Source organism: Physella acuta, unplaced genomic scaffold (genome assembly GCF_028476545.2).
Source record: "Physella acuta isolate Inbredline_101_S28 unplaced genomic scaffold, ASM2847654v3 ptg000150l, whole genome shotgun sequence".
Taxonomy (NCBI): Eukaryota; Metazoa; Mollusca; class Gastropoda; family Physidae; genus Physella; species Physella acuta.
This window is the reverse complement of record NW_026731669.1, coordinates 1,309,488-1,322,495: the sequence shown is the minus strand read 5'-3', so window position 1 is coordinate 1,322,495 and position 13,008 is coordinate 1,309,488. Positions and strand designations below refer to the sequence as shown.

At 33.7% G+C, this 13,008-nt stretch overlaps 1 protein-coding gene across 1 annotated transcript; it reads right to left on the bottom strand.

Annotated features, from left to right (window-relative positions):
• Nucleotides 1-2,571: 2,571 nt before the first annotated feature.
• On the bottom strand, nucleotides 2,572-12,165 carry LOC131935645 (zinc finger protein 501-like). The gene is given in 5 exon segments (XM_059292162.1): nucleotides 2,572-2,922; nucleotides 2,924-4,119; nucleotides 4,643-4,718; nucleotides 5,984-6,060; nucleotides 12,058-12,165. Coding segments are annotated over 3 exon segments (1,539 nt in total). The 5' UTR covers nucleotides 5,984-6,060; nucleotides 12,058-12,165; the 3' UTR covers nucleotides 2,572-2,655.
• Between the last annotated feature and the right edge of the window lie 843 nt (nucleotides 12,166-13,008).

Sequence of the window (13,008 nt, the reverse complement as noted above, 5' to 3'; positions counted from 1 at the left end):
AATCTATTGAATGGGATTAATGATAGGGTCGTATTACTAAAGTTTATCTGGACTATCGCGTCAAAATTATGAATCGACAAATTCAAAATGGCCACCGGACAATACTGTTTAATATGTGGACGAACTCAATTATTTACAGGGAACGAAGGTTAAATACTTATAAAATACTAGCCGTCCCGGCCAGGCCCTGCTCTGGCTTCTGTGAAAAACCTTTCTGTTAAAGACCGTTACCTGTGTGTTTAGTAATCATCATAAACCCGGCATTGCCCACACAAACCACAACCAACCAAAACAACAAAATGCAAACATAATGTCCCGTAACGCCCGCTGCCGCCCGCTTAAAATACGCATAGAAAAATTAAATTTGTTTCATTAAAATTTGGCCTACAAATCCTAATTTTTAACTAAACAGGAAGTCGGATAGTTTCAGCTGCCTTTTCCGGTCTTATAATTTCAATGGCGCTTTTGAAAGATAAAAAATAATTGTTTCTTTCTATCTCGAAATTTTAGACTCATCTGTCCTTTTTTTAGTAGATTTAATATTAAAAATAAAATAAAATAATGCCTCTAAACGTATCTAGGCATGTATTTTATGAATTATTGATCTTAAACATAACCAAATTGATATTTAACTGTTAAATTCGATGCATAGTTGTTTAGACAAAAATAAATAAAGTTGACTACCGAAAATGACCTGTTTTGAATTTTCTCCGACATTTTTTATTTTTTTACTGTACTTTTACCGAATATAATATATTTTATTTAATACTGTTGGAAAGCCAGGTTAATTCCCAACATTAAGCAGTAGTTTTTATCTTAATTTTCAATTTCATTTAGACAAAAACAAATATTTTGTGAAACTATTCACTTGATCATACAGAGTTATGCTCCTTATATTGGGCCGTCATGGGTGGAGTTTTGGTAGAATGAATGGGACATTAATGGTTAAGTACTACTAGTACAAGTAGTACTAGTAGTATTTCTCATTATTTATTTATTTTATATGCATATAGTAACAATGAAGGACAGCTAAGTAGTCCTATAGGATGTTGAGAACCACATAATGGCACCTTCATCATTGGATATCTCAACCATTGTGGCACAAGCAACGAATATTTCATTCAATTTCAATAGAATTACTATTAAAAATATACTATCAAGTATAAATTACTTTTAACAAAAAGGTGTTTTCAGGCTTTTTCATGTTTCCAGTTATAGTCATAGGACAAATAGTAGGCTAGTAGTAAATTTAATTATATTTTATTAGTCACTAAATAAATTTATTAATTCCATAGCTGGAGACATTTATGGTGGCCTATCCAGAACTTTCCTTACAAGGGAAAGGAAGAAGGCCAAGCCCCCCCCCCCCCCCCCGCCTACAATTCCCAAAACATATCATTTACTGCTCCACAAGATCAAGGTTGAGAGAAACAAGACATACAAAGATGTGGAGTTGTCGTTTTAAAAACGGTTCCCCCAAAGCAGTTATCAACCCAATAGGTTTGAATGTAGCATCCACTGCTGCATCACGTCTTTATTAGATTACATTTCATTACATTACTCCAGAGGCGTAGCGACCCTTCCCGGCGCCCGGGGACATACTTTCAATTTGGCGCCCCCCTCGGGAGCAAATTTTCGATTTGCACCCCCCCTCGAACTTTTCATTTGCACCCCCACCCCCCTCGAACTTTTTTATTTGCACCCCCCCCTCAAACTTTCAATTTGGCGCCCCCCCTAAGGTCGGCGCCCGGGGACATATGTCCCCCCCCCGCCCCCCCCCCCCCCCTCGCTACGCCTCTGCATTACTCCACTAAATTTTGATTCTGTTTCTCCTGCACTAGATAACTGTTGCATTTTTTAAAAATAATATTTTAACTCATGTGATTTTTGAAAATAATGAACACATTCTTCCTGTTAATGTTACCAACACAATAGTTTTAGAGTTAGTCTATGTCCAAAGCAAAAAAAAAAAAATTGAATTGAAGTGACCAAATGCATTTTTGTTATTTTCCATTATTTTTTTTTACCTTAGAAAAACTCATTTTAGATGACTGAAAAAATTGGGCATATATATTACAAACTTTGCAGTAACTTTACCAATTTCTACACTTCTATGTAATTTAGTTTAGAAAATATGGGTTCTCAAAAATGGCACTTTTTGAAAATAAGTTTTTTACCAAATTTTGCTTTTTTAAAAATCGCATAACTTTTTTATTTATTGAAATATTTTTATAAAATTTATGGCATAGAGCTTACAATTAAAAGTTCTTTCATGACATACTCACTCCAGAAGTATGCAATCAATAGTTAATTTTAGTTTGGACTACCTATTTTAAGAGACCAGAAGTACAGTACATACAACGTACGTTTAACTGATGTCGCTCAAATGTTGACAGAAAACTGCAAACATTATGAAGTTTTTTCAACACAAATGAAATGTTACTCAAGTTATTGTGTTTACTGAAACACACACATACACACAACACCACCCACCACACCACAGACTCAAACACACTATATACACCACTGCTCTAAACTCTGTATACAAGTAAGTAAAAAAATAAGTGTCTGGTCATTCTGGATTTATTTAGGGTAGAGGTTTTTAAATTATGTTCAATGAAATGTGAGGAATCTGTAATACATTAACCACATTACTTAAAACTTGTAAGGCTTCTCTCCATGATGAATTCTAAGGTGTGTATTAAAATTACCAAACTGGGTAAAACATTTACCACATTGGTCACACTTGTATGGCTTCTCTCCTGTATGAATTAAATGGTGTTGCTTTAAGCTACACAAATGGGTAAAACATTTACCACACTGGTCACACTTGTACGGCTTCTCTCCTGAATGAATTAAATGGTGTTGCTTTAAGCTATTCAAATGGGTAAAACATTTACCACATTGGTCACACTGGTACCCGCTTCTCTCCTGTATGAATTAAATGGTGTTGCTTTAAGTTAACATTCTGGGTAAAACATTTACCACATTGGTCACACTTGTACGGCTTCTCTCCTGTATGAAACCTAACGTGCATCTGTATTTGATCAAGAGTTGCAAAACATTTACCACATTGGTCACACTTGTATGGCTTTGCTTCAGTATGAGTTTTTAGGTGTTGTTGTAAGCTATGCAAACGAGTAAAACATTTACCACATATGCTACATGTGTAAGGCTTCTCTCCTGTATGAATTAAATAATGTTGCTTTAAGCTACAAATCCGGTTAAAACATTTACCACATTGGTCACACTGGTACGGCTTCTCTCCTGTATGAATTAAATGGTGTGTCTTTAAGCTACGCGAATTGGTAAAACATTTACCACATTCGTCACACTTGTACGGCTTCTCTCCTGTATGAATTAAATAATGTTGCTTTAAGTTAACATTCTGGGTAAAACATTTACCACATTGGTCACACTTGTACGGCTTCTCTCCTGTATGAATTAAATAGTGTTTCTTTAAGATACGCGAAGTGGTAAAACATTTACCACATTCGTCACACTTGTACGGCTTCTCTCCTGTATGAATTAAATGGTGTTGCTTTAAGCCACATATCTGGGTAAAACATTTACCACATTGGTCACACTTGTACCGCTTCTCTCCTGTATGAAGTAAATGGTGTTGCTTTAAAGTATTCAAATGGTTAAAACATTTATAACATTTGCTACATCTGTAAAGCTTCTCTCCTGTATGAATTCTATGATGAGAATTCAAAGTACTAACGTGCTTAAAAGATTTACAACATATGCTACATTTGTAAGGCTTCTCTTCTGTATGAATTCTAACGTGCCTCCGTATTCCAGAACGAGATGTAAAACATTTCCAACATTGGCCACATTTGTAAGGCTTTTCTCCTATATGAATTAAAAGGTGTACTTTTAAATATTGGAGGTTTGTAAAATATTTACCACAATTGTCACACTTACAATGCTTTTTCCCTTTATGAATTCCATGGAGCTGATGAAAATTAGATAACTGATTAGAATGTTCACTAGTGTCAACTGTGAAATCTAGATTCTTAATGTCAAGGTTTTCCCCTTCATGTTTATCTTTCAAATGCAAATTATAATGGGAGAGTGTTGAAAAATCCAATTTGCAGTGCTGACATTGATGGAAATCTGAAAATATTTTCATAAATATATATGACAACATCAAAAGAACAGACTGTCTCAAAATGACATGGTGTGGCCAAATTATAGAGTGTATGACTGCTAACCAAAGTGTAAAGTGGGGTCAGTAGGATGTTCAGCTCGGATGGGTACCTAACTGACAGTAAGGAAAGTAAAAGTGAAAGGGCATATTGCTGACCATTTAATCCTTTTTTTTTTGCCCAAACAGGTAAACTCCACTTTATCTACCCCATGGATCGCCAGCTAAAAAAGGTTTACTTTTTAAAATTACAGTTTAAAAACTATAACAAGCAGAGCTAATTAACAGTATACTGACAGAGAATGATATTTGTTTGACATTTGCTTTGCTATTATTTTGTATTGTCTGATAAAGTCTAGCATGAATTGTTAAAGTTATTGTCATGTGGTAGAACAAATAGATTTTTAAAGATATTGGTATTGTTAGATAGCAGACATGTATGTACTGAAAAAAAAACCATTCTATTAAAATAAATGAGTAAACTCTATTTACCGCAGTCATTGTTCACAACACCAATCCTCTGTACCTGAATACTTGGGTCTCTGGTATAATTGTCACCATGGTACATCTGAAAAGTTCAGAATACTAAACTATACTAGTTAACTGTAACAAAAACATTCATTAAACAGATTAAACATGAATGGTCAATTTTTTAAAATTGCAACTATAGACACAAATCTAAAAGCTAATAAACCTCTGAAAACATAATATACCACATTGTGTCATAAACACTTGAATGCTTATCAGTGGCAAAAAAGGAAGAAAAAAGGGCCCCTGAAACAAATTTTTATCTGCCGTTTTATTATATAATTGCCATCGGTTTAAATGTTATATTCATTTGAGAAAACAATTTGTAAAACGCATTGTGCTTAAGCACACGTTTAACGACATTAGTGATAAAGAAAGGAAATAACTAAATAGCTAAAAATCCGACACATTTAAAATAACATAGGCTACTTATCTATTTATCATTCTGAAATAAAAGTAGGGCTGAGGGTGTAATAAAATTATTTTCTTTATTTAAATTGCTACTTTAATTATAAATCAGGTTTTGCTTTTCATTTTTCATTTAAAAAGCTGAAAAATGCTGTAATGCTTACTAATTATTATTATTTTTATCACTACTTTCTGTCACTATCAATAAGACTTAAAAGATTTCCTTAGATTCAATATTTAAGTTAGGTTTGTGTTACAATACTTAAAGTTGGATTCCTTTATTGTCTTGGTAGACATAACTTTAAATGGGTATGATATTAAGTTTAGGTGGAGATTGGGTGAGTGTAATTAAATCTCCAAATGATAAAAAAATAGGCTTGGTTTATCATACTGCTCCATTAAGATATTTGAGTCTAAAAAAATAAGGAATGTAATTTGTGACATATTTTAATTAATCACGTGATTGTGTGTAAACAACATGTTAATTACCCAATGTCATTTTTTACTCCCTTGTGTTTATTATCAATATCTAAAACTTGATTAAGAATGTCTATTTGGTAATATTATTTATTAATATTATATAATATTTACATTTTTCGGGCAAATGGCATTCGGGCAATATGGCTTTCAGGCAAATGTCCATTCAGCCATTTGTCGCATTCCGCAAGTGTCCAATCTTGAAATTGGCCTTCTCGCAAGTGTCTTTCAGGAATTTGTATGGACAAATTCGGTACAGGTAGACAGCCCTGCATTTTACTTTATACTATTTTTGTACTAATTGCCCTTTATTATTATACTTGACCCACCAGAGGTACAAGTATTAGAGACTAGGCAAGGGATATAATGCAGGTTGTGGTAATAATCAGTTATAATCTCAAAGCAGCAGTGGTATTTTACCTTTGAATCTGATTCAATCTTTAAAGGGACATGTTCAGTGCAGTATCCCACGTATTCTATGTTGTCCACAGCATAAACTGAAACACAAACGTCAAGCATTTAAACCACAGACTAGGTAGAATGTAGTTGCACAACAAAGTGACTTATCAAGTATTTTGCATACATACATCAATACTATTTTTAAAAATCAGATATCAATGTTTTGAGCTTTGTTAGTAGTGGTAGGATCTACTATCATTAACTGATTTAAGCAAAATTAGATGCTGCATCCTATTGGTTTTTTAGGCAAAGTAAAAGTGACCTCTAATAATTTATGATAAATAACATAATAAAAAGTGACACTTGCAGAATTATTGACACTCAGATGTAATAGTAAAACTTTTAATCTAGATGAACTCATGGGCATTTTGTGAATTTAGTTTCATAATCAGTCTTAACGGCAGTCAATATATGAGTCACCTTTTACTTATTAGGCCTAGGCCTACAAAAGTTTAATGAGTCACCTTTTTTTTAACACTATATGTGCCTAAAACCATAGATTACCACTTCTTAAAGTTGTAAATATTATTATTAAGAAGTGACAACTCAGAAAAAGATTTTCGCCCCAACGCCTCCACCCAGTCAGCAAAAGATAGCTCTGCAAATGCGCAGTGACCTGCGGCTAAGGTTAGGGCCCGTTAGGGCATAGGGGTCTGCATCGGCCTTATTATTATTATTTATTAAATTTCGATTTAATAATTAAATCGATTATTATTTAGTTAGAACTAGATCTACATGAGAAAGAATGAAAACATTGAAAAACTTACTCAGTCTTCAATGCCTTTTGCTAAGATTCTAAACCTAGATTCTAGATCTAGAATCTGTGCCTAGATCTAGGTTCCACTCCTTAAATTTTAATAATTACTATTAATTACTATTGTATTAATTAGGGTAAAGGAGGGCGTTAAGAGCCGTGTGGTATTAAGCCCCAATCAACACCCCACCCCCACAAAACCCCCAATAACACTGCTAATCTATTTCTGAGGTAACAACCACTGCTGTTCTTTGATAACAGAGAAGCAGAGGATTCATTTTATGTAATTTATGACCCACTTGGTCCAATAGGGAGAGGATGAGACAGGATTTAATCCCACTGCTCTTTCCCTAAAATTTCTCATCTCCATAAAACCATTTTGTGAACTTTTTTTCCAAATAGACATAACTTGGGAAACTTCACTTTGTAATAAACCAAATGAGTTTTTCAATCCCATTCTTTGTGCCTGTATTAAAGCATTGGTTGTTGTACATTTTAACACTATTTTTATAGCTATAGCTAGAATAGTTTTATTTTGGTGAATTTTTTTTGCACAGTGATTATTGGTGCCAAAACAAAATGGCCGACATTTGTCCCATTTTACCATGCTATAAAGTTTTTATCATTATCAGAGTAAAACTTGACTGATCATTACCATAATGGTTTTATTTGTTAGATAATAACTAAATCTACATGAATACATTAATTTTGTCCACTAGCTTGCCTGTTCAGAAAAGTTATAACAGATACTGTTATGTGGCTCTTGAAACCCTATGTGCAAGTTTCTCATTTATTAGACCACTGAATATGACACTGGTATAGGAATAGTTAACACAAAATGTATTAATTGTTAAACAGAATTGTGTCTAAATGATAGAAATACAATTCTAACCTGCTAAAAAGTAAAAATTCAGCCATCTGATGTTAGCCAGGTAAATTTTAAAATGGTACATGTACTTATTACCCCTAAGGGGCAATACAGCCGACTCAGCCCCCACCTGTTTCTAACCAACCATAAAACTTCTAATCTCTTTGTAGGTAACAGGAATAAATGTTCTTAGGTCTCAGCCAATCTGGGGTGGTATGTTATGTAATTTATGACCCTCAAGGTCCAGCAGGGAAGTAAACAGGCACATTAATAGCACTGCCCCCCCCCCCCCCAATTACGATTTCTTACCCCCATGATACCCAGCCCCCACCAGTTTCTGGCCCACCGTAAAACTTCATCTCTTTGTAGGTAACATGGATTACAGTTACAGATCTCAGACAATCTGGGGTGGCATGTTATGTAATATAAGACCTTCATGGTCTAGCAGGGTGGAGACCAAAGAGGAATCAGTACCACTGCTCTCCCCTCACAATTTCTCACCTCCATGATAGCCAGACCCCACCTGTATCTAACCCACAATAAAACTCATCTCTTTGTAGGTAACATGGATTAGTTCTTAGATCTCAGCCAACCAGAGATAGCATCTTCTTATGTAATTTATGGCCCTCAGGGTCCAGCAAAGAGAAAAAAGGGGAAACCAGTACCACTGCTCTCCCCTCACAATTTCTCACCCCCATGATACCCAGCCCCCACCTGTATCTAACCCACCATAAAACTTATCTCTTTGTAGGTAGTATGGACTTAGTTCTTAGATCTCAGCCAACCAGAGATAGCATCTCCTTATGGCAGGAAACAGATTGGTACCGCAAAATGCATATTCGGTCTTCGCCGTTCATAAACTTTCTAACCAGACATCGTTCGGGGATTTTGTTTATACTGATAAATAGAGCAAGGTTTTTACAAGCTTCGTTAGCAACATTTTTGTGGAATTCGTTTTTTATGACATTTTGTGCCGCGGCGAAGGATGCGAAGTATGCAAATCTAGACGGAATGGATCTACTTGGAAAGTACGTGTACTGCACTAATAAGGTAAGAAATAATATTTTGTAAAAATAACTATTATTTTTTTATGGATTTTTCATTAGAAATGATTGCTGTAAATTATGAAAGTAAAAAAAAGTATATTTGAATGCGTTTTTTACTTTAATTTGAACAAAATGACTGCCGAAAATTACGACACATCGGCGTCGCTGAAAGCGGGAATTTCAGTTAATTTTTTACGGATATAAAATTGTATTTTTTTACTCCGAAGCATGTATTTAAATAACAGTTAAGTTAAATCTATTTAATTCTGTAAAATATAATTATTATTTTGCCGTAGATACTTTTTTTTTTTATTTTTAATGATTTTCTGTCGCGGAAAATCGGTATTCGCACCATGCACGCACACGTAGTAAAACTAGACTTATCTTTAAAACACGAGAATCTTGAGTACACTGCGAATAACAAAGTTTTTAAACGTTAGTTTACTTTTGACTTTAAGCCATTTGTTTTAAATCGAAATTAATTGATAATGTAATTATTTCAAAGTAAAAACTTTCCGTCTGAAATTGGCTTCTAACCTTCGCCACTGAACCAGCCTACGCACGACATTCGCGCGAGTCTGTTTCTTCGCAATAGTCTGTATAGTGTCGAGGGCTAATCCTAAAAAGAACCGAGTCCTTACTAATGTAATGTTTATTAAAATTAGGTACAATTGTTGGAACACATGAGAAATAACAAATTTAAATTTCTTCAAATCTATAGCCAAAAGAAAGTAGAACTTTATAACTCTGTAAATTATGAATCGAGTGACGGCTGTCGTGAAAACGGGAGCCATTGTACTCTTTTTTTTAGGGTGACCTACTTTTATTATATAAATTTAAAATTCGAAGATTTGATAAGCAGCTGAGTAGCTGAATACGCATGCGATATGGCTGGCACGTTTTGGGATAGGGATCGAGTACACCGTAGAAATTTTTTTTCTTAGAACTACGCGTATTTTTTTTTTAAATCAAAAGATACTTACATATTAGCTGTGGATTTCAATTTCATTACAGAACTAATCACTAACTTTAGTTTTTAAAAGTGATTTTGCTTCTAGATCTAGCGTATTTTCAAAATTACGTAGATTCTAGATCTAGATCGATTTTACTAACTATTTGACAAACGTGTCAGTAAAATGAGGTCACCGCTTCCAGATTCTTAGGTTTTAATTATGTTTGTCATTTTGATCTATTATAAGTAGCATTAAAACTACTGCATCTATCATCAACATTGTTTTTATAGGCCAGTTCTAATGATACATTCTGTTCATTACCAATTCTAATGAAATCGTATCAGGCCCTAACTAACACCCTGTTCACTGACACCACACTATTTGAATGAGGCCACAGACAGTCGTAACTTTAATTTATAAAGTACTAAACAATTATAATTAGCCATGTAAATGCTGCAACTATAATAAAAATTGGCATATAGACATATTTTACTAATAATATTTTTTATATAGACCTTCTATATTTAACTCTGTTATTTTTTTCTTCCCCAGAGTGTTTTTAAAAGCCAGAATTTTGAACATTTTTTAAAGGGGATAGCGGTCGTTTTTTTTTTCAAGAATAATTATAGAAATAAGCTATAAACTGGTATATTTTGTAAAGTTTGACATAATTACAAATAAATTTATGCCTAAGTGACATTTCTGTGTAATTATATTGTAAATTTTGTGAATTTCGTGGATTTTAGACCTTACTACATTTAGATGTAAAAAAAAAATGTCATTTGAGTGAGTGTGGTTAATCTAAATTTTGAACGTGATGTAAATGTCTAGTGCTATTAATTTTTATATTTTTGAATTCCTCGATTGTTAAGCAACAAAATTGATATATAATATGTCAATATTTGTTACTTTGAAAATTGGCGAAAATCGACCCTAAAAGTAGATGTTTGAGAGTTGAATCTGTTTCCTGCCTTATGTAATTCATGGCCCTCAGGGTCCAGCAAGGAGAACAAAGGGGAAACCAGTACCACTGCTCTCCCCTCAACATTTCTCACCTCCATGTCATGTTATGTAATGTATAGCACACATGGCTTATCAGGGGAAAGCATTAAGGCAGATTAGTTAGTACCACCCCTTTTTACATACAAGAATGTTAACTCTTAACAGCTACACACTATTATACTAGCTACACACTAGGCATACTAATGTGCCTACTGTAAACTACTAGACTGTAGGCCCTATGTACACCTGCAATTGTATCAATTGTAGACTGGGCCCATTGGGGCCTAGTGATAGCTAGATCTAGTATCAGTTAAAGTGTGTGTACACAGCATTAACTATTTTGGGGTTAGAAATTAATTATTTTTATTGCAGAGTTAGTCTAAACTGGGAGATAATACTTATTGCCCCATTGCCCGGCTCCTTTCACCCCAAATGCTGAATTCGGGGGTATGACAATAAATGTTCAATTAAACCCATTTAGAGTATATTTATTAGACTTTGTTATTATTTTTATATTGTATAAGATATGTTAGAATAATTTTGCTATATTCTCATTACTAAAAAATTCTTAGATTAGTAGAAATCTTTAAAAATGTACAGGTGCTAAAAAGTGTGGCTCTTAACGCCCTCCTTTACCCTACTAATTAATAATTAATGGACACCAGCGAGAAAAGTCTCAAAGGTATTTGAGAGGTGTATAAATTCATTAAAAAATCATGCACAGCGTATTTACAATTAATATGGTTATAAAATCCTGCCTGTCTGGTTTTTTTCGGACTTTACTAAAGATTGGATGTATTTGATGTTTATAATATTTTCGGTAACTAAATAAAAATAAAAAAAAAAGCAAAAACAATTTGGTTTTCACGTGTAATGGCGACATAAACATGGCATCCTGCTATTGGATAGGCTGCCATAGATTTTATTGTACACATTGTAAGCTAAAAATAGAAAACTAGGTCATGGGGTTTTAAATTTGCATTGTAATTTAAAAACTTGATCTGCAAAGTTTTGTAAACAAATAGTTATCGATTACTAAGTTACTGTACAGCCAATCAATATTTGTCTTACGAAAGTGAAACATCCGGTTATAACTTAGGCTTGATGAAAATAAATAGAAATGTAGCCTTAAACTCAACAAATTATTTTCAAGTTCTCTGGATTTGCAACTTTTATAGCATTTATTGTAAGAATATAAAATTTCTAAATTAATTTTAGGCTTAAGTTTTTATTTTTTATTTTTTTTTACGGTCTAAATCTAAAAAGCACGTTTTTATTCCATGACAACAACATTATGGAAGGAATCTCGTCAACTCGCTCGCCTCCATTAGGGGTCCTATTTCACATTTTGAGGAGGATTTATGTTTTGAAAAATACAAAAATGTTTCCTTGTTTCATTTATGTAGGCCTACCTGTTTTTAAACAATTGAATTACAAGTTTTCAGTAATAAATGAAGACTAGATCTAGCGATGTTTCCAACAGATGCAACCATGCTCATTTACTGTAGCAGCCATCTTGGTTTTTTTTTTGTAAACTTAATAATATAGCGCAAGATTCAGGGGAAGCCACTCTAACTTTCAGAAGGCCGCTTTTTATATAGATCTAGTAAATCCTGCTCGCAAACACTGCTGTTTAAAGTTAATTTCTTACCTATATTGATATATTAAGCCATGGGTTCCCAACCTGAAGGGCTTTATGCGGGGTCACCAACTGGGAGACTAAACTCTAGCAATGAATTAAAAACATAAATAATTAGAAAAATATTTGATATTCGGCATTACTAACATCACTGGAAATGGAATAGAGAATAAACAATTTGTACTGTGCAAAGTTGTTCTTAATCACGAGTCTATGAAAACTTACAAACGTCATTTTGAGACGAGTCATTCGGAACACACCAAAAAAGATATGCAGTTCTTTTGTCGGCATGAAGCTAGTTGCAATCGTCAGAGACTTGATCGAACAGAACGTTTTCACCAAGAAAACACAGCATTAGTCATGATTAGTGCAAACATCATATGAAGTAGAGTTAGAAATTGCCAAGCAAAAAACCTCTCACACAAAGGAGAAAATCTCATCAAACCATGTATGCTGAAGATGGTAAAATTAATTCTTGGGGTTTCCTGTGCAGTAAAGATGCAACAAATAGCTCTAATAATACTATGCAGCCAGAGCCGGCGTTAGGAATACGCGGGGCCTAGGGCCAACCATCCGCGCGGGGCCTTTCCATTATATATATATATATATATATATATATATATATATATATATATATATATATATATATATATATATATATATAAAGGCCTATATAATGTGATGTACACATAATAACACAAATGTTTTGGAGTTTATAAGCTAA